Source organism: Alligator sinensis, unplaced genomic scaffold (genome assembly GCF_000455745.1).
Source record: "Alligator sinensis unplaced genomic scaffold, ASM45574v1 scaffold50_1, whole genome shotgun sequence".
NCBI classification, from domain to species: Eukaryota; Metazoa; Chordata; order Crocodylia; family Alligatoridae; genus Alligator; species Alligator sinensis.
The window spans coordinates 2187581-2212080 of NW_005842059.1; the positions used below are offsets into that span (position 1 = coordinate 2187581).

Sequence of the window (24500 nt, forward strand, 5' to 3'; positions counted from 1 at the left end):
CCCTCCATCATGGAAGACCTGCTCTGACGGGCCAAGGAAGGGGATGGGAAACACAATCTGTTCCTCTCTCGAGCTACCAGGGTTGTTGCATAAAAAGCACAACGTTACCCCACCTCAGCTTTGCAGTTGAAGAAAAGTCAGTGGCTGGTCCGAGGCGCCAAGCAAACTATCACTATAGGGGCCTGAAGGGAAGATGCACACACAGGGCATCCCACAATTTGCGGGCATGTGTCCTCTTGGGCTTTTGCCCCATGTGGGTGTGCAAGGTACACCCATGCTAGAATACAGCTAGTGCCACAACTCAAGACTGTAGGATTTGGTGCAAGAAAACAGATTTGCAAACTCTGTGGGCTCGCATGGCCCTGATCTTCACCTGATGTAAATCAGCATCATCTCCCTGGGTGCGGGGCCCACATGTGGTTTTTCTCTTGCTCTTCTCTTTTCTTCTGGAGGGAAAGATGTTGACAAAGTGCCGCCCTGATTACCTGCAGTATCTCATTGAAGCAACACTCTGCAGGCTCAAAATGGATAGGGAGTAGCGTGCAGCATCGTAAATTAATCTACCAGTCATTTTAAAATTCTCCAGTGGTTTGGGATCAAAATGAAATTAGACTTTCAGTTCTGGGCCTGCAGCAGGTGTGTATTAGTTGGGAGTGATGAGGGTCACTCCAGGAAAAAAAGGATATTTTGCAACTCTTCTGCAAATGCAGTGACTTGCAAGGAGAGCAAAGCAGCACGGACATTGTGCTGTATACACGAGATGAACAATCAGATAGGACTCGATCAGGTACAGGTGCTAGTTCCCTGTTTAAAAATATGGAGGGGAGGAGGGGGGAACCATGCAAGAAGGCAGGAACAAATCGTTTACAGTATTTAGAAAGGGAAAAGATTTTCTGCTTTAATCTTAATGCAGTGGATTGAGTCTCGTGGGAAAAAAATGTAGGGAAGGAAGTATTAGACCAAAGCGCTTGCAGGTAAGCAGCCTGATATTCTGCCTGCTTAAATAGCAAAGATGGATAAGCAAAGAGCAGATCGTGGGATGAGCAATTAGGGCAGCTCCTGGGGGACTGTGATTTCCACGTATTATAGACCAAACACTAGCAAAACTCCAACAATCTTAGACCCCGAGTCAGCAAGTCCGTGTGTCCTGCTAAACAAGTGAGCGGCGCCACAGAGGTCAATGGGACTGCCCAGGCATTTGGCAAGGTGCTGAACTGGAGCATTAGACCCTGGTCCTGTAATAGGACCAGATGGGCCGTCTTTGCAGGGGCCTCAAAAAACCAAGCACTCTTGACTTGAGCTAGCACAAGAAATATGCAGCCCTAGATAAACCAATAAAACGTGCTTGCCCGTTTCCCTGCCTGCAGTTACCTCACCTGTCCTGGTTGGCTCTCACTGCTCAGACCTGACGAACAATGTCTTGCATGCAATAGCTTGTCTAACTACCCCAGGTATACCCTTGGTCCAATTAAAGTTCTCGCCCTAAGAAATCCTTGCTTCTCAGCAATCCTGAGCATCTATTTAAGTCCAGGACTTTGCCTCTTTAACATGGCAACTTCACCTTTGGATCACGGAGTCTCTCTCTCACAATTTCCTTTTTCCTTTCGTTAGTCCCATAATTAAAAGGATCCCCTTGCTTGCCCTGCCTTACTGAGGAATCCTTTGTCCCAGCCAGACCCTCTGAGTTTTCAAAGCCAAATGCTACCACCTGTTGCCTTTGTTTTGCTCTTTCAGGATTTTCTCTCTTGAACCACTTCCTTCGCACCACTCGGGTGCAGCTGGTTTTCATCGCTCCCTTCCCCATCCTTGCAAACCTATTGTCTGATCACAGTTCAGCTGTTAAGGTTGATGGTTCCTTTGTTTTTGCCCCTACCTTCCTCCAGACAGGGCACAATACGTGGTCAGCCCACTGCTGACCTGTCCCATGTTAGGACTTTCCGTGACTCCACCAAAATGTATATGTTTCACACAAATTCCCCAGTTCCTCCCAGGCCCCAGAATACTCATGGCAACAATATTTTAATGTTGAAAGGCAGCAAGTATAAATGGCCAGTAATCAGTGAACAAAGACAGATGTGGATGGCGAGGACTTTAAAGGCTACATATTTCCTAAGTATAACTTGACATAAATTCAGAAAAAAGACTGTAAGGCAGCGATCCTCAACCACGATGCCTTGGCACTCTGGGGTGCCTTGAGATCCTTTCAAGGGTGCTGCGGGGTGCTACGCACTGTTAGGTGTGCAAACAGGATTTTTAGGATAAACCCAGAGATTTCAAGGAGGTGCCATAGTGTCAAAAACATTTAACTGCTGTGGCCTTTCTGAGTCCTTTGCAACGGAAGAATTGCTCTAGTATTTATAGTCAGAAAGCAAGTGAAAAGTAAGGGCCTTGTTCCACATTAATTTTAGGTGACTGCTGGAGCTCTCCATCCCTGGATTGTCCACACATTAACACCTGAAACTAGATTTAAGCACACTTTAAGCAGCTTAAAGTTGCGCCACTCCAGAGCAGGTGTATCTCTGATCCACGCTACCCAGATCATGTTCTGTTATTGTGGCCACTCCCCCTAGGTTTGCAGTCCTCCAGCACCCCAGAATGCAGTGTCCCCTCCCCCATCCTCCTGTTGACAAACTTTCCACCCCCTGAACTCTACTGCTCAGGCACCAAGCCAACTCCCCCTCCTGCCCCCAGGGGTCTGACCATCCTGCCCCCAGGGGTGCAGCCCTTTGCAAGCAGCCCACAGAGCACATGCCAGCTAGCCAGGTCACAGGGCATGGACAGGCCCAGGAGTGAGGGTCTAGTGGTCTGGGGGAATGGACGAGGTAGGGGGCTGGATCATGTCCCCATGACCTGGGGCTTTCTTCCTGGGATAGGGGCAGTAGCTCCCCCCAAAAGTGCCTTCTCTCACTGCTCCCACCTCTCAGCCAGCCTGGGAAGCACATCCAGCAGCTCCCAGTCCCAAATCCCAACTTATTAAAACCTGAGACCTTCTTCAATTTCCTTCCTCTTTACTTCTTTTTACATGCTTTTTTTTTTTTTACTTTTTATTTTATCTTTCAGGGGCTGACTTCCTTTATTTCACTCCTTTTCCCCATCCCCATTTCCTTGCCACCTCCCAGTTCATGACCCACCCCTGTCCATTAACTCTCTGCCTCCCCGCTTCATGTTCCCTGTCCCCTCCATCTCTCACCTCCTGCCCCACGTAGGGCAGGGATGGAAGCCTGCCCCGGCTCACCATCCCTGGCGGGGCAACTGCTAGCGGTAGCTCCTGATCAGGCCTCTGGTCACCAGGCCTCTCGTTTCAAGTCCCAGCTGTGCAGGTCAGGGACAGTCAGAAAAGGTTTTTAGCCTTAAGGTGTAACTGCTCCAAACTCGAGCTAGCACTAACACCAATCAACATTTGAGCAGCTCAGAGTGCCACGTGTAACAGCCCTAAGAGCTGGCATTTTCTGAGGGGTGCCTTGAGTCTAAAAACGACTCAGACCCGCTCTTGCAAGAGATTCTGATCACCAAGGCTTGCTATAGGATTTTCAGTTGCCATAGTCCAGACAGAGAAAAACTGCATTTTTCCATGCAGAGGAAAGTATTCCTCCTTTGAACACAAGTAAGCCATTAGCTGTTCTGAAGCCAGGAAAGCATGAAAGAGGAAAATGTTGTTCAAATATACAAAGCGCTCTTCTTCTTTTAAAAAGCATTGGAAAATTCAAATGAGATGGTTATTTTTTTCTTTTTTTTTTTCTTTTTTTTTTTTGGAGGGCAGGTACTGGCTGGGAAAAAAAAACAGCTAAAAAGATAACTACCCCAGGTATACCCTTGGTCCAATTAAAGTTCTCGCCCTAAGAAATCCTTGCTTCTCAGCAATCCTGAGCATCTATTTAAGTCCAGGACTTTGCCTCTTTAACATGGCAACTTCACCTTTGGATCACGGAGTCTCTCTCTCACAATTTCCTTTTTCCTTTCGTTAGTCCCATAATTAAAAGGATCCCCTTGCTTGCCCTGCCTTACTGAGGAATCCTTTGTCCCAGCCAGACCCTCTGAGTTTTCAAAGCCAAATGCTACCACCTGTTGCCTTTGTTTTGCTCTTTCAGGATTTTCTCTCTTGAACCACTTCCTTCGCACCACTCGGGTGCAGCTGGTTTTCATCGCTCCCTTCCCCATCCTTGCAAACCTATTGTCTGATCACAGTTCAGCTGTTAAGGTTGATGGTTCCTTTGTTTTTGCCCCTACCTTCCTCCAGACAGGGCACAATACGTGGTCAGCCCACTGCTGACCTGTCCCATGTTAGGACTTTCCGTGACTCCACCAAAATGTATATGTTTCACACAAATTCCCCAGTTCCTCCCAGGCCCCAGAATACTCATGGCAACAATATTTTAATGTTGAAAGGCAGCAAGTATAAATGGCCAGTAATCAGTGAACAAAGACAGATGTGGATGGCGAGGACTTTAAAGGCTACATATTTCCTAAGTATAACTTGACATAAATTCAGAAAAAAGACTGTAAGGCAGCGATCCTCAACCACGATGCCTTGGCACTCTGGGGTGCCTTGAGATCCTTTCAAGGGTGCTGCGGGGTGCTACGCACTGTTAGGTGTGCAAACAGGATTTTTAGGATAAACCCAGAGATTTCAAGGAGGTGCCATAGTGTCAAAAACATTTAACTGCTGTGGCCTTTCTGAGTCCTTTGCAACGGAAGAATTGCTCTAGTATTTATAGTCAGAAAGCAAGTGAAAAGTAAGGGCCTTGTTCCACATTAATTTTAGGTGACTGCTGGAGCTCTCCATCCCTGGATTGTCCACACATTAACACCTGAAACTAGATTTAAGCACACTTTAAGCAGCTTAAAGTTGCGCCACTCCAGAGCAGGTGTATCTCTGATCCACGCTACCCAGATCATGTTCTGTTATTGTGGCCACTCCCCCTAGGTTTGCAGTCCTCCAGCACCCCAGAATGCAGTGTCCCCTCCCCCATCCTCCTGTTGACAAACTTTCCACCCCCTGAACTCTACTGCTCAGGCACCAAGCCAACTCCCCCTCCTGCCCCCAGGGGTCTGACCATCCTGCCCCCAGGGGTGCAGCCCTTTGCAAGCAGCCCACAGAGCACATGCCAGCTAGCCAGGTCACAGGGCATGGACAGGCCCAGGAGTGAGGGTCTAGTGGTCTGGGGGAATGGACGAGGTAGGGGGCTGGATCATGTCCCCATGAACTGGGGCTTTCTTCCTGGGATAGGGGCAGTAGCTCCCCCCAAAAGTGCCTTCTCTCACTGCTCCCACCTCTCAGCCAGCCTGGGAAGCACATCCAGCAGCTCCCAGTCCCAAATCCCAACTTATTAAAACCTGAGACCTTCTTCAATTTCCTTCCTCTTTACTTCTTTTTACATGCTTTTTTTTTTTTTACTTTTTATTTTATCTTTCAGGGGCTGACTTCCTTTATTTCACTCCTTTTCCCCATCCCCATTTCCTTGCCACCTCCCAGTTCATGACCCACCCCTGTCCATTAACTCTCTGCCTCCCCGCTTCATGTTCCCTGTCCCCTCCATCTCTCACCTCCTGCCCCACGTAGGGCAGGGATGGAAGCCTGCCCCGGCTCACCATCCCTGGCGGGGCAACTGCTAGCGGTAGCTCCTGATCAGGCCTCTGGTCACCAGGCCTCTCGTTTCAAGTCCCAGCTGTGCAGGTCAGGGACAGTCAGAAAAGGTTTTTAGCCTTAAGGTGTAACTGCTCCAAACTCGAGCTAGCACTAACACCAATCAACATTTGAGCAGCTCAGAGTGCCACGTGTAACAGCCCTAAGAGCTGGCATTTTCTGAGGGGTGCCTTGAGTCTAAAAACGACTCAGACCCGCTCTTGCAAGAGATTCTGATCACCAAGGCTTGCTATAGGATTTTCAGTTGCCATAGTCCAGACAGAGAAAAACTGCATTTTTCCATGCAGAGGAAAGTATTCCTCCTTTGAACACAAGTAAGCCATTAGCTGTTCTGAAGCCAGGAAAGCATGAAAGAGGAAAATGTTGTTCAAATATACAAAGCGCTCTTCTTCTTTTAAAAAGCATTGGAAAATTCAAATGAGATGGTTATTTTTTTCTTTTTTTTTTTCTTTTTTTTTTTTGGAGTGCAGGTACTGGCTGGGAAAAAAGATCAGCTAGAAAGCTGCCGATATCTGAGCTCTTTGTCCTTTCTTCCCAAATGAATCCCACCCAGGAACACATGCAATTAATAACTCGCAACCAAGCCCTTTGTACCTAGGACAATATACACAAGCATCAAAACAATCCTCAGAAATACACAGTTGTAATTAAAGTGCCATCCCCCGGGGAGATGGCACCTATATACTGTACTTTATAAACATCATTATCATGGAAATAAATGGAATCCTCCATCATTAACCTGCGGTCTCCGAGGCAGAGCCCTGTTATCCAAAACATGTGCGCATCATTAAGCAGCAGAAGCAAGGAGCCATCAATATGCCATGGTTAGTTTAACCCAAATGGCTTCTTTTCTCTGCAAAGAAAGAAAAAAAAAAAACCCCGGGTCTTTCTTCGAAGTCCCGCACAACAATATACGTGTGTTTATTATCTATAAAAAGAGCTAACTGCTTTCACATTGGGGTTCAGGGACCTTTGCAAAGTGAAGCTACTTCCTGATTTGCTTTATTGTACGGCTTCAGGTGGACAATTTAGGCTTGAATTTTCTCCTGACTTCCTTCTCTGCTTAAATGGGTCTCTTGCTAATCGTTGGAAAAATGCTGCTCGGGATAATCTCTCCATTTGTGCTGTAAGGATCGTCGAGATGATGAAGTGCAGAGTCCGTTGCCTGGAAGCAAAGAGGGAAGTAATGTGGATCAAATCAAGTAAGACAAATGGGACGCCTAACACACCTGCACATATAAACCCTCTCTTACCTGGTTAGCCGCCATATATTTACTAACCCGTATTACTGTTTGCACACAAAGCTGTCGAGTTCACCCCATGTTACATGAAACTTGTACTAGGAGCACAAGACTTCCCATCTTTGGACCAACCAAGCGATCTGTTGACTTGCGCGTCCTGTCTCTACAGTCAGTCAGCCCGGACGTGTCAGAAGAAGGTGCAAAAATCCCTGGAGTGGGTCCTTGTGAAATAATTTGCCCATTGGGGAAGCTTCCTGTTCAAGACATGGGTAAGGCCCCATGCGTGCTGTTCTGGTTGCCAGGGTTCACAACAGCTTAACTTGAACGCACGTCAAAAAGGACCATTGAGACAGTCAAGGGCATGGAGTTTCTGGGCATGAGGCTCTTCTCGGGCTCCGACTGATCGCCAAAATTTGGGGTTAGAAAGGAATTTTTCCCCTAATCCAGCTTGGCTGGACTGTGGAGGTGTTGCCTTCCTCTAGAGCATGGGGCATACTCCTCTTCCTGGGGTCCTCTGAGCATTTATTAACCAGTTATTTCCCTGTTATTGCATCGGCAGTGTCCGTCCCCACCTGTGGTGTGTTATAGGGTGGTTCCTGGTTTCATGTGTGGTATTTGAGGTCGTTTTGGAGATTCAAAGGACTGGGCTCTAGCCTGGGCAGCCCCTTCCAGGCCCATGCTGTTCCTAATGTCACCACTTCCCCACACCCACATTTCTGGAACAAGGAGCTCCACGGGCTGGAGGACATAACGTCGCAAGCTGGATCCAGCCTGCAGGCCAACGGTTGAGCACCCCGATGCAAACATCCAGCTCTTACGGAGTCAGCTAAGCTCTCGATATAACACTTTCTAATGACGAGCTCTGCCGGGTAGAAAGAAAAAGGGTTTCTTTGCCTCATTTCCATCTGTTGCTTTCCATTTGCATTGGGAGCCACCGTGTCTGGACTCATTATCCTTTGACGTTCGCCAGCCTCCATAGGCACAGCTGTGCGGTGGGTCGGTTTGGAAGTCCCATCCGGAGCTGAGGAGAGCGGGAGGACGTTGGGTGTTGGTGAATGGGTGGCTGACACGGGCCATGTGTTGTCCATTTAGCACGAGGCGGTTATCTAGTCCAGCTCCCTGCCTCCAGCAGAAGGATGGACAAGACAACCTCTGGAGGTCCCTTCCAGCCTGACGTCTTTAACTTCCAGGTTGGCCTCTAAGCATGGCGGGTGGTCTACAACCCGCATTTGGAAACCTGCAAGCACCAATGTGTGCTGTGGGCATCGGGTCCCAGATTCTGCATGGGGTGTCAGTCATTGGGCCGTGTCTGGCAGTTCCCCACGGGCAAGCACTCAGGACTGAGCCAGAGGGTCTTCCACTATCCCAGACTCCTCTCAGGAGGCTGCATGGTGTCATCATGCATTTAAACCAGGAGGGGGTTATTGAGCAAAGCAGGCTGCAGGGACACAACTGGGCATCCACACAGCTCGAGCTCTGCTTCTGTCTCCATTGCTGGCCAGGGGCTGACCCTTGCACAGAGACATCCTAGTAGCTAAGTGGGTCAGACCCACGGGCAGTGGCTTGCCCAAGTCCTCAGCAAAGCGGTAGCCCCTGCTGCAGAAGGACATGTGGGCCGCCCAGGGTTTCCCCACAAGGAGCAACATCATTTCGGATGCCTTCAGTGTCCTTGGGATGAGGTTGGACTAGCAGTGCATTGTATAATGATGCTAAAATATAAATGTCCTCTATCTCCAGGAAAGGTTTGATCGGAGAGAAAGCCAGCGTCTGTGTTAGGTGGAGTTTCTCCACCTGACTAGTGGCCCGTCTTCCCTCCCATGCTCTTCGGGTGGAAAGGGCCTCGCAGAAGTACACGTCTACTGAGTGTTATATTTGTTAACCCCGCTCCTTCCACACACCCCGTAAGTTGGATCAGGAATAGAAAACCACCATGAAAAATATACATGATCGGGGTCCTAGAAATACGTTTGCATCCGAAATAGTGGACGTTGTGTCCAGACAGAAGCAGACATCCATGCCCTTCCAGTGAGGGCTGGAAGGGGGATTTTGGCCCGCTGGGAAAACAAAGTTTTGCTCAAGTACGGGTTTGCCATGAGAACAGGTTGATTTTTGGAATAAAAAGAGCATGTTTTGTGTCACGCCTACGTTCATTCCCGCTTCTGCGTGCACTGTCGCATTGCATTACGGGAGATGTCATCATCCTGGGTATGAAAATACCCGCCATCCTCCTGCGTGAGCCCCCTGTTTCTGGCTAGACTGCTTCTCCCTGCCGGGCAGTGGCAATCTCTCCCTGCGGCTTATCTGCCTCGGCACATCATGGACAAACCGCATCGCAAGAGGAGTGGTTGGGGGCGGACAGCTGGAAGTGGGGAGGAGAGCTTCAGATTGAAGGCAAGGACTTTTGACGTGCCATCAAATCAGAAACGGCATTCACGCAGTCCTGAACAGCTCTTGCACACTACACAAAAGGATCTTTCTTGATCACACTCTTTTATTTTTTTCCTCCTCATCTGAACTCTGATTTCCATCAGACAGAAGAGGACAGGCGGGGGGAATGCCTCCTACAAGTCAGACTCTACTCATCTTACCCTTGGGTGACGAAGCTGACTCCAGTGGGAGAGGCACAGCAGCAGAGTCTGGCTGTGTACTGCTGTTTTCCTCTTAAGGAAATCAATAAGGAAGGGCAAAAGTCAAGTGTCTCGTAGCAACTTATCAGTAGCGGCATATTCAGAAAGGGGAGAAAAAGGAGTAAATATGCAATGCAGCTGAGTGGAAAACATCGCTTGTCTGGTCCCAGAATTTGCAGATTCACAGAAGTTTAGGGCCGGAAGGTACCTCGTGAGATCGTCGGGTCCAACCCCCGTGCCCTTCTCTGATCCGCTTTGCAACCAGAGGCCCCAGGCCTGCAAACACTTTGGCATGCACTTACCTTGACCGGCAGGCACTTACCCACAGGCTGGGCTTTCCCACCGATCTCGCGGTGGGTTCCTTCCTGGTGGCACGGAAGTGCGTGTTTGCAGCGGCGGGGCCTTCACGCCATCCTGCTGCAGACGGCGTGTCCCAGATGCGTGTTTTTGAAGGAAGTGGAAGGGAAAATAAATTTAAAAAGTAAATGAGGAGAGAGACGTTTGCTAAAGTCAGATCTCCAGAGGAGCATCTGAAGGGTGTACGCAGCAAGGCAGTGGAGCAAGCTGCCAGGGGGAGTGGTGGAGTCTCTTTTCTTCCCACCTCGCTCTGGGCTGGGTTAGGGTATACGCAGGTAGATGGCCTGGGCAGCAAGGGGTTGTTGAGCTGGCCTGAAACAAGGACTCGGCTTGGTGGGACCTGCCAGAAGGGACCTGGATAGAAAGGGAGGAGGTTGCCCTGGCAAGGAGGACATGTTGCCTCGGAGGGGATGAGTGAGCAGCTTGTGAGAGTCTGAGCCACTGGGATCCTTGTGTGAGCGAGAGGAACGGAGCGGGTCTCCCCAAGAGGTGGAAGAGATGCACTTGTTTCCTTCCCTTCCTTCCTCCATCCCTGCACATGCACCCCCCCCCACATGCACACACATATGCACACGCACATGCACACACACTTCTTCCTAACTTGAAGGCAGCTCAGACACGGGCACTAGTCTGCTGGTTTGCTGTTTTAAGCTGTCCTTTGTAGTCCTGCGGCAGTGTTGCGTCCCCCCTGTGCTGTTCTCTGTAGTTACAGGGTTGTGTGGCAGGGGAAGTGCATTTAATTCCTTGTGGCGTGGCATGTAGGCCAAGTCAAGGACACGTGTGTTGGTGAACACGAGGAGCACCACTTGAAAGGGGTCTGGATGAACAGTGTCAAAACTTTGCAAAAGCATTCCTGTGAGCAAGGAAGCTCACGGCTGCAGAGAGCTTCTGTCCATGGGGTGAAGCCCTGATCCCACAAGCATGCGGAAGTGCCTCTGAAGCTGCCTTGGGTCCCTGCCAGAAGCATTTCATTCAGCGATGCCCTGCCTGCGTATGCGTTAGCACTCGTCTGCTGAGCAGCGCGGTGCGATCGGTAGGTCGTGTAGCCTAGTGGCTAGGGGGCTGGACTGGGAGTCAGCCAGCTAGGCTTCTGCTCTGACACAGACCAGGTGGGTGCCCTTGGTCACATCCCTTGCTGCCTCTGTGCCTCTTCCTCTCCTCTTGCCTATCTTGGGTTTTTGGACAGCAAATTCTCCTGGTCAGGAACTGCCTCCTGCTAGGTGTTCGTCCCACAAACATTAAAGGGAGCCAGTCCCTGGGGCCTCTAGGCACCGCTGTAATTCAAAAACCAATCAAGATACAAATCCTACTCCACCGGATAGACAGACATCACGCCCCCCACCACGCTGATGCCTCCAAGCGGGGAATGCAACCTTCAAATACTAGCACAGCTGACGAGCACTAACGGAGCTGTAAAGAGCTTCTCCTAATGAAGCTGCAGCTACAGGCACGCACCAGGCAGCGTTGAATGTCCTAAACAAGCCCGGGTCCAGCCACCGAACAGCGCTGTGAAAACTCGTCCTTTGCCCGGTGCGGTCTGCCCTGCAGCAGGCGGGTTTTAGAGGAGAGTCTAAAGGTTGCATGAACGTACAGGGAGGCAAAGAGGAAAGCTGGCTACTTCCCCTCTGATTCGTGCTGGTGCCGTTCTCCAATCGCAGCCGCTCTTGGTTAACCACAAAGCAGCAGCATAGTTTAGCCAGAACGAACAATGGCTTCTGCGCCGTGGAGCGTCTCGGCGGCAGTGAGGATGCCTTCCGGCACGTCAGCCACTCTTGACATTGGGTCCTAAACCTGCAAAGGAGACGGATAGTGAGCAGTTCTTACTCCGTGAGCAGGTAAGCGCCGAAAGGGTAAAGCTGTGAGTGCGTTTGTATGTAGAAGGCTTATTTCCCCAAGCACCTCTTCAAGGTCTTCAAGAGCTTCTTCAAGAACCTCCCAAAAACCTTGGCAAATTGTTGGAGAGAAAGCCAGCAGCTCCTGTAGGTATATATAGGACATGTTGAAGATGTGCCGGAGGTCAGATCTCTGTCTCGTGTTGCTAAAGAAGTGCGTGTGTGCACGCACAAACTTGGGGGTATGTTGATACAACACAGGATGTGTGATGAGTTGCTACAGGCAACGTGGTTTGAACGGCAGGAGTTTGGGGTGGCCGTAGGAAGGAGCGGTGAGTCAGGCTGGCTCTCCCACCCGAGGCCAGTCCTGCTTGCTCCCTTGGCTGCGTCGTGCCCGCGGCAGAGAATGAATGGGCGCAGAATGAGAGCGCTCCATCGTCTGAACCGCGGGTTTCGGGTCTCCTTTTGCAGCAGCTCCCCACCCCAGTGACTTCACCAGTCTTGCACGGATGGTGCAGGAGGATGTAACTGCCCTCCCAGGGGAGGGGATTTGAATGCCGCATGGGACTAGTCGCTCGTAACAGGGGATGGTTAAACCATGCATGGCTAAGTGAGAACTGGGGGCTTGTTGGTACCCCTGCAACATCTGCAAACCTCTGATCTAGCCCCCTCCGTTTCTGCATGGAGGAACGGACCAGAGCAAAAACAGGCCTCATCGCCGCAGTTCTTTGGTGGTTTCTTTGATGACAGGACAAGGAGCAATGGGCTCAAGTTGCAGCAAAGGAAGCGGAGGTTACATGTTAGAAAACACTCTCACTAGGAGGGTAGTAAAGCGCTGCAACAGGCTCCCCAGAGAGGTGGTGGCATCTCCATCCTTGGAGGTGTTGGAGACCCGGCTAAACAAAGGCTTGGCTGGGATGATGTAGCTGGGGCTAGTCCCGCCTGCAGCAGGGGGTTGGCCTGGATGACCCAGAGGTCCCGTCCAACCCCCTTGTTCTGTGATCCTAATGAAACCCTGCTGTACTACCCATCCTTGAGCACTGCCGCTTCAGGCTGCCCTCCCCTGCCAGACACACTCATTTCCTCATACCGCATGCAAAATTCCCCGTGCATTCATTCAGTGACACCCGTGCTGACATGGCGCTGGTCTAACACCGTTTCCTCCTCTCTCCCCTTCTCTTTCCCTCCCTTGAAGGCAGCGACTGTTGACGATTGGCAGGTGACCCACTCCCACTCGACAAGCAAATTGCTGAAAAGACTCTTGGGCATCACCCGCTTTGTCACTGAATTGTAAGTACAACCGATCACCTGGCCGTGGTGCGGGGACCAGGAAGGCTTCCCAGGGGGTGCTCCGTGGCGAAAGCATCACACCATGGGTCAAGTTTTCTTTGCCTTCCTTCATAGCTGGCTATTTCAAGCTAGTCTTGGCCTGGCAGCGGCCTCATACTGCTGCCTAGGTCCTGAGTTGAGTCCTTGAATGAATGGTTGAAGGAGCAGCCGTTTAGCTTAGTTAGCGCATGGTGCTCATGACACCAAGGTTGCAGGTTTGATTCCCTGCTTGGGCTAGATGATCTCTTGAGGTCCCTTCCAGCCTTACTTCTCTACGACTCAAGCTCCCCCAGGCATTGGCGCTCTTGAAACCGGGGTGCTGTCAGCACCCAGTTTGAGACACCCTGGGGTGCACTGTTGGCAGGAAATTCCTCTGTTTGCCTGCAAAGAAAAGCCACGGGGACAGCCAGTCATAGCCTGAGCAGAGAGCGACTTCCCTCGAGCCTTGGGATTCCCACTTGGCTCCTGTCACGACCCGACTTAGACGGAGCATCTTTTGCAACCCCCTTTGGGGGTAACGGTCCGTGCACCTGCATTGGACGGGGGCTGGGACACGTCTGCCTCTCAGCTGCTCTGGGGCAGCTCTCTTTGTGCCTGGGGCAGTCGCTAACCCGAAGCGCCCTGGTTTAGCTTCTGTGGGGAAAAGGAAATGCAGTGGGGACCAGCTGCGGCACCTACCCCCCCGTTAACCGTGGGCTCGAGGGAATCCGGGCCTCCCCGGAGCTTGCAACCTGTCATGGGGGAAGTACTGCTCCAGCCTCCCGAGGACGGCGTCTGCGGGGAAAGCCAGGGATGGAGGAAGTGAGGACACAACAGCTGCATCCCCAAGGCCAAGGGGAAGGTGCATCTCCCCTTCTTCCTGCCTAGTCACCAGCAAAATGAGACGCTGGTGGCATGGCACGCTTACGCTGAAAGCGCCCTGCACCAGGTTATATCTCCTCCCTTGACAAGTGCTAAGCGGGCTTCAGCGAGGCTCTTGCTGGAGGATACGGGCGCCGTGTCTTTCTGCCCACTGTTGACTGAGCCTGGCAGCACTCGAAAGTCTCCTGGAGACCGAGTCGAGCGGGTAACCAAACGCACACCGGCAGCTTGCCTCTTTGTAGAAGCGTCTAAAGAAACAGGAAGCTCCCGTATCCTGTTTTGCATTGAGCCGCTCACTGGTCGCTTTGTTAACGCGTCCCTGGGCAAGGGCACGGCCTCTGCCCGTAGAAATCGGCCTGTTTATAACTGGATGCTCGCATTCCCGGGGGCACGTTCCCTCCCAAGCATTGTGATCGGCCTCGGCGTCGGAGGGCCGGCGTAACGAGCCTAGGTTGACTGACACTAGCATGAAAGACCCCCCGAGGAGCGGAGCAGGGAACTTGCTGAAAGCATCTGTCCACTGTGGCCTAATACTGGAACCGAAAGGGGTTTGTGGGGGGGGTTTAAGTCGGTGCCATTTGTTTAAAGGCTAGAGGAAAAGCTTGTTCCCACTCTGACCGTAATTATAGTGTCAAGTCTTTTGATTGGAAAGGGAGCAGCGGAGAAAATTCCTCTGCAGTAGCCATGATCTCTCGCTTGCTTGCTCGCTCTCTCTCGTTCTCTGTCATCCCCACCTGGAAATTAAAATCCTAACGAGAGAGTGACCGAGCCGCTCGTCGGAAGCCAGCTAGCTCACACCCCAAATGCCGAAGCAAGCTGGTGACAGCGTTGTTGTTCTGAAGCCAGCCGTCTCGGCCAAATGAACAGGATCCTGGCACTTGTTATAGCTAAGCGAAGCGTAGCAGGGTCTGGGGCAGGGCGCCCAGCCGGCAGCACGGGTGCACAGGCAGCCTCCACGTTGCACACAGCAGACCGGAGAGGGCGCAGGCAGCGCAGCCGCAAGGTAGGGCAGGGAGCGGAAAGCAGAGCAGCAGATTGGGCAGGGAGCAAAACGGGGGAAGTAGAAAGCAGAGCAGCAGATTGGCTAGGGGAAGGGCACCGGAGTGGCACTCAGGGGTAGGGGTAATTTTTGCAAAAAGGTTGGCCCCCACTGAGGACACCCTGATACTTATAGCCCTGGTGACTATGTGCAGTAAGAGTTGCAAAAAACTCAGGGCAGGCCCCTCTCCCTTCAACCCCAGACACTGAATGTAAGGAAGCAAACTGTGAGCCTGATCTTTTTGCCCCTCTTTTTTTTTTAAACAAGGCTTGATGTCGTTCCCCTCATCCCTCTGCGTTACCTGTGACAGGTTAGGGTGTCCTTGGTGCCTTGGGGCATTGTGCCTGGGAGCTGCACGCAACGGTTGTTCATAACCAGTTATGAACAGGTTACAGCAGGGGTGGGCAAAATGCGGCCCGCGGGCCAGATGCAACCCGCCAGGCCGTTCTATCCAGCCAGCGGGGCCCCTAAAAAATTAAGAAAATTAATATTTATTTACCCCTGGCTGCCTGTCATGCGACCCTCGATGGCTTGCCAAACTCAGTAAGATGCAATCTGCTTGAAATAATTGCCCACCCCTAAGTTAGACAAACACTCGTCTGGGGATGGTTTGTAGGCAGGGATGGTCCTGCCTTGAGCAGGGGTTGGACTGGATGACTCCAGAAGTCTCTTCCAGCCCTATTTCTGTGTGATTCGCTGACTTCCCTGAAGTCCTCTGTGAAAAACGCCCAGTCTCACGGCCTGTATGCCAGAGGCCTCGCTGCATGTATTTCTAAAGGTCTCAAACCATTGCTCTTGTCCCGCTGGGATAGTGTTTCTGACCCTGGGACCCTTTTTCCTTCCTTCTACCTGGGGTCAGGATTGCAAGCAATCGTCAGGATTGCAGCGCCGATACTACATGCGGGTTTGTATCTTGCCGAGGCTGTTTAATCACACAAAAGTTGATTGAGGCCATCTCCAACTCGGCTGAGGCGTTGCCACCTGGGTTAATTGCAGCAACCTTTATTAGATTTCGTGGCCCTGAGGAACACGCAGCTGATCCCGTTGAATTCCCCAGTGCGCTTGCTTAATTCACTTTGTTTCCGCAGCACGTCTGACGAGCGCAGCCCTGCCTCAGATGGCTAGCAACAACACCGCCAGCATAGCGCAAGCCAGGAAACTGGTGGAACAGCTGAAGATGGAGGCCAACATCGACAGAATAAAGGTAACGCTCGGCCCAAGGTATTTAATTTGCCTGTTCTGGGCCTTTGCACGATTGGGTGCAGATTTGAAGGCCAAGTAGGGCTGTTCTGCTCCTGTGGTTTGACCCCTTGGAAAACACAGGCTATAAATCTGGCATATGGGATGTTTTGCAAACTTAATGGCTCAGTCTATTTGGTTATAGAGGGAAAGATTAGAAAGACCACTCGGTGGTGGTCGGCAGTTCCTCGCCCAGGGAAAAGAGGTCTGATCTACCAGCCGAAGCCCAAACACGACCCAGTGGTTGGCAGCTGAAATAAGCTGTGTGTATCACAGGGTTGATTCTCTGACTTCACTGGAGTCCTACTGTGACGAAAAACACCCGGTAATGGGTGGCCACCCATTGGGGAAGATCAGGAAGGGATGTTGCAAGCTCTCTAGCGCTGCTGGTCCTTACCTCTAGATGGATCATCTTTCTCAAAGATGCACCCGGGGCTAGACACAGGAATTGCCCGGTGAAATCCATGCCAGTGATTTTATATAGGAAATCAGCCTTTCTCTTTTGGTCTTCAGATCTGTGAAGTCAGTAGACACTTGCCTTGCTTTCCATACTGGTGACGGCAGGGTGGCTGGTGTGATCACAGACAAACACCGGGGCTCGACAACACTTGGCGAAAGCAACCCTCCTTGCATGGCCTTTTGGGAAATGGGAAGGGATTTTTTTTCAGGCTGCGTGGGTGTTGTTTGAAGGTTAATGCATGTGAGCAGCTAACTGATTGCAGCCACTCAAAACTGTGCTCTCCTCATAACGGGGTCTAATGCGTGAAATTGCGCTCCATGCCTTATCCAACTGAGAGCGCGACCGCAAACAGAAATCAGCATTTTCCTTCTCAATTGAAAGGCTGGTCCTTTCTAGGAGGTAATTTTCTTCTTTGTGGCTGTTTACACTTTCCAGCTTTTAAAAAGCCTGGGTCTCAGGCTGGAATAATGAGACCCTACATTGTTCGGCCGAGCTGTGCTGAGTGGGTACAGTCCTGCCCCTGCCCCTCCAGCACTTGCAAGCTCTGTTTCTAATCTAGGAGCTCCTCTGGGAATGAGCTGCCCCTGCCTGAATGCCTAGAAAGCTGCTGGCTAATATGAATGCTACTGCAAACAGTGATTGCAGTTGTGGCTATGGAGGGCCTCTTTCTCTCTTTAAAGGCAAATGTTCTCATCTGGGTGCCTGTGTCATACCTGCAAGTCTGTACGGGAGCAGGGAGTGCATGCCTTCACAAACAAGTGGCTGCATGCCCCAAACAGAAATTTGGGCAGGCACGGGTTTTCTTGCTGGTCAGGAACTCGAATGGTTTGTGCAATTACCTATTTCCTTTTCATGCGCTGCTCAGGCATCTAAGAACTTGTCCCCCTGGATTAATATAACTGATCTATCCCAGGTTGAGGTGGGAGAGAGGTAGTATGAGTCTGAAGTTAATCAGAAGGCAGGGTAGCAATGCACTTTTGTAGATTAGTGAGAAAGAAAGAAAGAAAGAAAGGATGGATGGATGGATGGATGTGCAAGTGTGTATGTGTATATATATATATATGTATCTGTATATACATGGATGGATGTGCATGTGTGTGTATGTATATATGTGTGTGTATATATATATATATATATCTGTATATACATGGATGGATAGATGTGTATGTGTGTATATGTCTGTAGATGGATGGATGGATGTGCATGTGTGTATGTATATATATATGTATCTGTATATACATGGATGGATGTTTGTGTGTGTGTATGTATATATGTGTGTATATATATCTGTATATAGATGGATGGATGGATGTGCGTGTGTGTGTGTGTGTGTGTAAATACATGGATAGATGTGCATGTGTGTATATGTATATATGTATATGTATATACATGTGTGTGTATGTATGTATATGTATACAGATGGATGGATGGATGTGCATGTGTGTGTATATGTATATGTGTGTGTATATGTATATGTGTGTGTGTGTGTGTGTGTGTGTGTGTACACACACACAGCAGGCTGTCATTAGTTCAGAAAGTGGCACCCAGTATCCGAGCCTTTTGAGAGAGGGATGTGTGTGCACGCACTTGTGTGTGTGTGTGCACGCGCTTGTGTGTGTCTGTGTGTCAGGGGTGGCCTTCTGCTTGCTAAAGGCAAACAGATGATTTCCCAGTGAAATGTCCACATCTCCAGGAGCTTCTGCTGAGCCAGATCCATGTTAATCAGAGATGGTGAGATCACTGACTGTATACAGCAAACATCGGTTACTATGGGAACTCCGAATCTCCACGGGCACGACTGGGGAGGGCATAAAGATGACTGCCCCTCCTAGCATGTGCTTGCATCCTCCGTTATGCCTGTAGCAAGCAGTGTAGCATTTACGACTGCGAGCTCTTTGCCATCCCGTCTGCCCCGCACAACGCCGGTGCCTTGGGTGAGATGAAATCAGGGGAGGGCTGTTTCGTCGACACCCAGTACCTGCCTGGAACCAAACAGTAAAAATAGACTTCACATCGCATTGGTTTTCTCTCAAAATCGAATGCTAATAGACTCTAGTTGGATGTTTAGAGGCACTGAAAGGCAAGGCTGCCTGGTCGGAAAAAAAGGCTGCGTTGCCTGAAAGCGATGCAAATGAGAACTACCTTAAGAGCAAAAGAAATCAGCGCTGCGTTCTGTACGCTTGATGCAGACGTGCACGACTTGGGGTTTGGGAGCGGGAAGGCCCTGATTTATATGCGCGGCGCATCAAAGCTGCTAAAGCAAAAGTGCCCTTTAGGTTTGTAGTGAGCGTAAAACAGAGGTCTGCAGGTCACGGTCCAACAGGTCTTTGCTGGCGTCCTCCTGGTCTCGTCAGACTCTTGAAAGACGCCCGAGCTCAGCACCGTTTCGTCAGGGAGAGGGAGTCGAAGCAAGTGACCCCCGAGGTCCTTTCCAACCCTACAGTCCCCTGAATCTCTGCTCGGAGAGGGTTGGAGGGGGATTGGCTTTGCAACAGGACCCCCGGCTTCTGGGACTTCTTGGCGGCTGTTTCGCTAACCCAGCTGGGGAAGATGAAAGGTAACCAGTCAAAAGGGGAGGAGAGGAGACGAGGTCTAGCAGGGGAAAAGAGCCAGGCCACAGGACGCTTGGGCACACGTATGTGAAGCTTAGACCAAAAGGGGCAGGGGGTGCAGTGTCCAGGAAGAGGTGGCATCGGGGGCACATGTAGCAAGGAGGAGGCAGCTAACGTGCTGCGAGGCCCCGGCAAGGACCTGCCTCCTGAAACGATGCTCAGCCTGGCAAATCGCTGCCTGGTCGTCGAGGCGTTTCAACCCCTTGGCAGCGGGACAGCATTCAGCTCTCCCATTGAAGTGCTGCATCCCCTTGGGCTTCCTCCCTGCAGCCCTTGCAATAGAGGCACCCCAAGCATGACCAAGGCCGGTCGTCCGTGTTGTGGGGGAAGCAGCGGAGGGCGGTGACCGCTGCACAAGAGGCGTGCAGGTGCGCACGCACACATTCGCACTTATAATCCATGACCAGGTTCAAGGTCTGTCCTCGGGCAGACTTCACTGACGTGCAGCCTGAGTAAGATTTGCTAGATCCCGGGTATTCACCTCCTCAATGCAGTACACTGCAACTGGGAATCCTTTGCCGCAGGTAGACTAGAGACGGCCCGCTATAGAAAAACCAAGCGCTTTGTGCTTTGGAAACAGCTAGCATTAGCTCGGGAGCAGGCCAGGCTCCAGGCAGTCCCGGGAGGGACATCGGGGCCCCGTGACCATGCTACGGGGCTGGGAGCGTTGTGGCGCACGCAGGGGGATGTGGATCAGTGTTTCCGCGTCCCCCGCAGCGCAGCAAGCTGTTTCTGCTCCTCGCTCTCTCTGAGAAAGAAGTCATGCAGCTAATCCAAGCCTTGGCTTGTGTCTGGGCTTGCTTGCAGGTATCCAAAGCAGCAGCAGACTTGATGGCATACTGCGAAGCTCACGCCAAGGAAGACCCTCTATTGACTCCTGTCCCGGCTTCAGAAAACCCCTTTAGAGAGAAGAAGTTCTTCTGTGCAATCCTGTAAACCCTCCAGGAGCCTGCCGAGCCTCGGGCACCCTGAACACTGATGTAGAGTTTTTAGCAACGTGGACAACTTTCCAGTCCACAGAATTACATAATAATAATTAAAAAAAAGAGTCCCGGAAGCTACAGAGATGTGTGTGTTTAAAGAAACTGGCCACCTTTTTGGGGAACAAGATGACCTACATCGTGAGGCTACAGATCTGAAGTCTGCAGAGATGCCTAGAGAGGGGGAAAAAATATAAAGATTCAATTTGTGTCACTTTTCTGCTCACAAAAATAGTTGTTTGTTCCATATTTGAAAAAAAAAAAAAAAAAAGGAGACAGTTGTGCAGAGCAAATTCAATGCTAGGGACGTGTATAACCGTATCAGAATGACTATATTTTTGTTCATTTTTTTGCAAGTGTTTTTATTTAAGTTGAATTGTCCAATATATATAGCAGCCGCCTAGATGACTACGATGCTACTTAACGTACGTTCTTGTGCTTTTCTCTTTTGTTCCTTTTTTTCCCCCCCATTAGAATAGCACAGAGATAGACTGGAACTGGATTTATGACTGCTTTCCAAAATTGAAAAAAAAAAAAAAGAATTAAATGGAGGAGTTTAGCAAGGCCGTAGCCAATGTTACTTCCCACTTTGCGGTATAAATGCTGGCTGTCTATGTGTTCCTAGCAAACTATATTACCACAGGTCTAACATTTGTATATGGTAGCTTCCATTTTGCAAGTAAAAGTAAATTGTGTGTTGTGATCGGTGCTTCATGTTTTTGTGACTACTCGCAGGTCGTAGTGCATGAAGATATTCCCTAGGTTCCCTCCACGTAGAGTTTTCTATTGCTTGGTGCCACGTGCTGGTGGAAGAAGCTGTAGAGAGAAAACCAGAGGAGGTCCTGAAAGCAAAGACAAGACTACAGTGATGCCTTAGCCATGCCTGAAATACCTCTTGTGTTATAATAGGGTTGCCAGCGATTCTGAAGCTCAGTCCTGACTTCAGTATAGTGTAGGATCCCCGGAGTCGAGCAGATCCCGCTGCCAAGGGCACGTCTTATTTTGACTGGGTTTCTCCACTCCTTCCCTTTCTCCCGCACCTCTCCACCTGTTGCCTTTTACCTGTTTCTCGGCTCCTGTATCGCAGGGTCCAGGTGAATCTTCCCCGGCGGCGTCTCCTCGCAGAGCCGGCGCACCCTGCGCGGCAGCAGGCAGGCTGGTGAGCAGGACCGAGCGCAGCTTCGTAGAGCGGGCCGCAGATGGACAGCATTGGGAGCTTGCCCGCCCGCCCGCCCGCGCGCGGTTCTCGGCTGCCGTTGTGTTGTCCTCCGCGAGTCTCTCTTTCCCCCGATCTGTTGGCACAACTCCCTCTGCCGCCTCATCTGCGCGACTATTTTCCTTCCTCCCCCAGGGATTATTCAGAGAATGTTGCTAGCAACATACAGGCCCCCGCAGTCTGTCTTCAAACAACAGCAGCGTGCAGATGGGAAGGAAGCGGGTGAATGGGAGAAGAGTGAGAAAAGCCTTGACCGGGGGCCGGTTTCGTCCCAAGTGGCCAAATTCGGACATTTAACGTGGCAGTGTAGTCGCTTGCGCGCTTCTTCTCCAGGCAGCACTTTCTGCATGGTCTCCGCCTTCTTCGGTTGTTGCTTTACCACTTAATCCAGATGTATGCACATCTGTAACACCTAAGCAGATGCATGCACAGTGGTAGGCTTCGCGATCCCCGCTGTTACGGGGACACGGCTAGCCAGGCATCCAAAGGAGATGGGGCTCCCTTCTCTGGCAGGTGCACCTTGCAAATCAAAGAGGTCAGACTGATGGGACGGCAGCAGCGCCCAGTGCTGTTGATCTGCCGCCTGGCATTGGTAGGAGCGTTAGGAAAATAAGGGTCCTGTCTGCACCGGTCAGACCTCCCCTGGAGCACCGTGTCCACTTTTGAGCTGTCCACTTCGGGGACCCTTACTGTCCACTTCGGGGAGGGTGGAAAGAGCAACAACCGTGGCCTGGAAAGCCAAACTTATCAGAAAAAGCTGCAAGAGCTAGGATTAGTTAGTCTGGTGATCAAAAAGCTGAGGGGGGAATTTGATAACAGCTTTCTAATACCTGAAGGGCAATGAGAGAGGATGGAAATGAGAGTTTTCTGTGTGCCCGTCAGGGACCGGGCTCTGAGCAATGGACTCGGGCTGCAACAGGGGAAACTGAGGCTGGAGATGAGCAGCTTTCTGACTCTGAGGGTGGGCAAGCACTGGGACAGGCTGTCCAGGGAGGTTGTGGGATCTCCAACTGGGGACGCTTTCAAGATCAGGTTGGACACTTGGTGGGAATGGTCGAGTCAGGGATGATCCTTCCTTGAGCCGGGGGCTGGACTAGATGACCGCGTGACATCCCTTCCAGCCCTCCTTCCCGCTGGATCTGGAGATGATCATTTTAGGAGCATAGAAAAGGCAGACAACTCAATAAGATCACTCTATTTAGCTTAGCGATCTGGACACATCCAGGCCAAACTTTTCAGTTGGAGGTCTGCTTAAATATCGAAGGGATCAAAACAGATGCATCTTTACCTTGTTCGGAGTCTCTCCGCTGCTAAAAAATGCATCGTGGCCTGATGTCAACCCGCCTCGACGCTGAGCGGAACAGAGACGAGGTTTGCAAGGCTGTGCTTTTCATTTGGTGCCGTAGTCCTTGCGTGTCGTGCGACGCCAGGCTCTCGAGGCATTTCCCCACGGGATCCGCAAGCCCGCAGGTAGACTTTAGGACGGAGCAGGATCGATGGCAACCCTGTTAAACAGCAGTTCCAAATCAGGTGTGAATGAAAACTCTTTTTTTATTTCAAAGGGCAATAGTCTTTTAGGTACCTTTCTGCAAATCTTTATAGCCCGATACAAAGTGCATTTTTTGCTAACTTTTCATACTCTTATAGCCTTCTGTACAGACAGAGTCTTTTCTGTATAGAAGACTGGTTATTCTAACACTGGACTCTGTTTTTTTTGGCATCCGGGAATATTTGTACAATTCAGCGATTAGCTAAATGATGTCAGACTTCCCCTGGTAGCTTTCGATAAAAGAACCCATATTTCCATCTTTATACTGCATTCCCGAGTAGCTTAGGTTCCTCTAGAAACAGTTGAACAGTGAATAACTCTACAGCTGGTTTCACTCGTGGTGTTAAAGTGTAAATATATTGTAACCGTTCTTTTTTTTTAATTCTGAAATCTTCTATAACTGACAGTGAAGCACAGCCGAAGCACTCAAGGCCCCTAATGTCTCACTAATGCCCTTCCAGTACTCCAAGCCCGTAATGAAGGAGCTCGTCATAACTTTTTAATGACCGGCATATTTTACGGCTTAAAAAGAAAACAACCCACTGCATGAAATGTGTATGAGATTTTAAATGACTCTGAAACCTTCCTTTGAGATGTTCTTGATTGAGTTGGAAGCTTTGGTTTTCTTTTCTCTTTTTTTTTTAATAGCGAGCTGGGCAGGCAGCCAGAAAGTCTGTCCCTAGTGCAGTGCGGGGGCTAACCTCTTTGGCAGGCATGCCCCAGATGAAGCCCTGCAGCCACCCCAAGTGCCACGCTGCTCCTCTTCCCCTGCCCGATCTGCTGCTCTGCTTTCTGCTCCCTGTCCTGTGCTCCCTGCCCGAGCTGATGCTTTGCTCTCTGCCCGATCTGGCATGTGTCCTAACACAGAAGCTGCCCGGGCCACAGGTTGGCCACCACTGCCCTCGTTTTTATAGGTACAGATTATCTACCAGGAAATTCTCCCCCCGTATGCACTAAAATTTGTATCTCCCTATTGAAAAATCCAGTGACTTTGTATTCTCAACATGGTAGGCGCTTACTGAAGGCTGTTGTGGGGTTTCTTTTTGTTAAAAAAAAAAAATCGAGTACTGGCATGTGACTTATTTTTCCCTGCACTCTTTGTTCAGGGCAGCGGTGAGTTGCTCCGTGCACACAACATCATCACCATCGGATAGGCCGCCCATCTTCGACAAAAGAAGTGATTTGTTTGGGGGGGCGGGGAGGGGAGGGTAAGTGTCAGGGTTTTTTCCTCTTTTTTTTATTTAAACAGGGAAACTTGAACTCGTGACGTGCGCACTCTCATCCCACGTGATTAATGTACTTGTTTGAAATAAACTTTTGGATTCATTTCAAACCCAGTGGTTGTTTTGCTCCTTTAAAAGACCAGCCCGCGGTGCGGGGGGGAGAAGGGAAGGGGCTCTGCTCTTCTCTGCAGCGAGCTGGGCTGCTAATAAGAGAGCCAGATGCGCTCAGGCTGCAGTGTTGGTTTAGGGCACTGTCCAAACCGAGCAGTAAACTGCAGCTCTCCCTGGTGA

The 24500-nt window shown here is 50.6% G+C and overlaps 1 protein-coding gene across 5 annotated transcripts in view; it reads left to right on the plus strand.

Moving 5' to 3' along the window:
* Positions 1–24268, plus strand: part of GNG2 (G protein subunit gamma 2) — a 104217-nt gene extending 79949 nt beyond the window's left edge. For 2 of the 5 annotated variants that reach the window (XM_006023091.3, XM_025203504.1), the window contains exons 4-6: positions 12897–12991; positions 16019–16134; positions 20049–24268. In XM_006023091.3, coding sequence (XP_006023153.1) covers positions 16048–16134; positions 20049–20177 — 216 coding nt within the window. In that variant the 5' untranslated portion in view covers positions 12897–12991; positions 16019–16047 and the 3' untranslated portion in view covers positions 20178–24268. Of the gene's footprint in view, positions 1–7573; positions 7603–8114; positions 8144–10485; positions 10502–11571; positions 11705–12896; positions 12992–16018; positions 16135–20048 lie in introns of those variants that run through there. The other 3 variants (XM_025203503.1, XM_006023093.3, XM_025203505.1) reach the window with 3 other exon arrangements.
* The last annotated feature ends 232 nt before the right edge of the window (positions 24269–24500 follow it).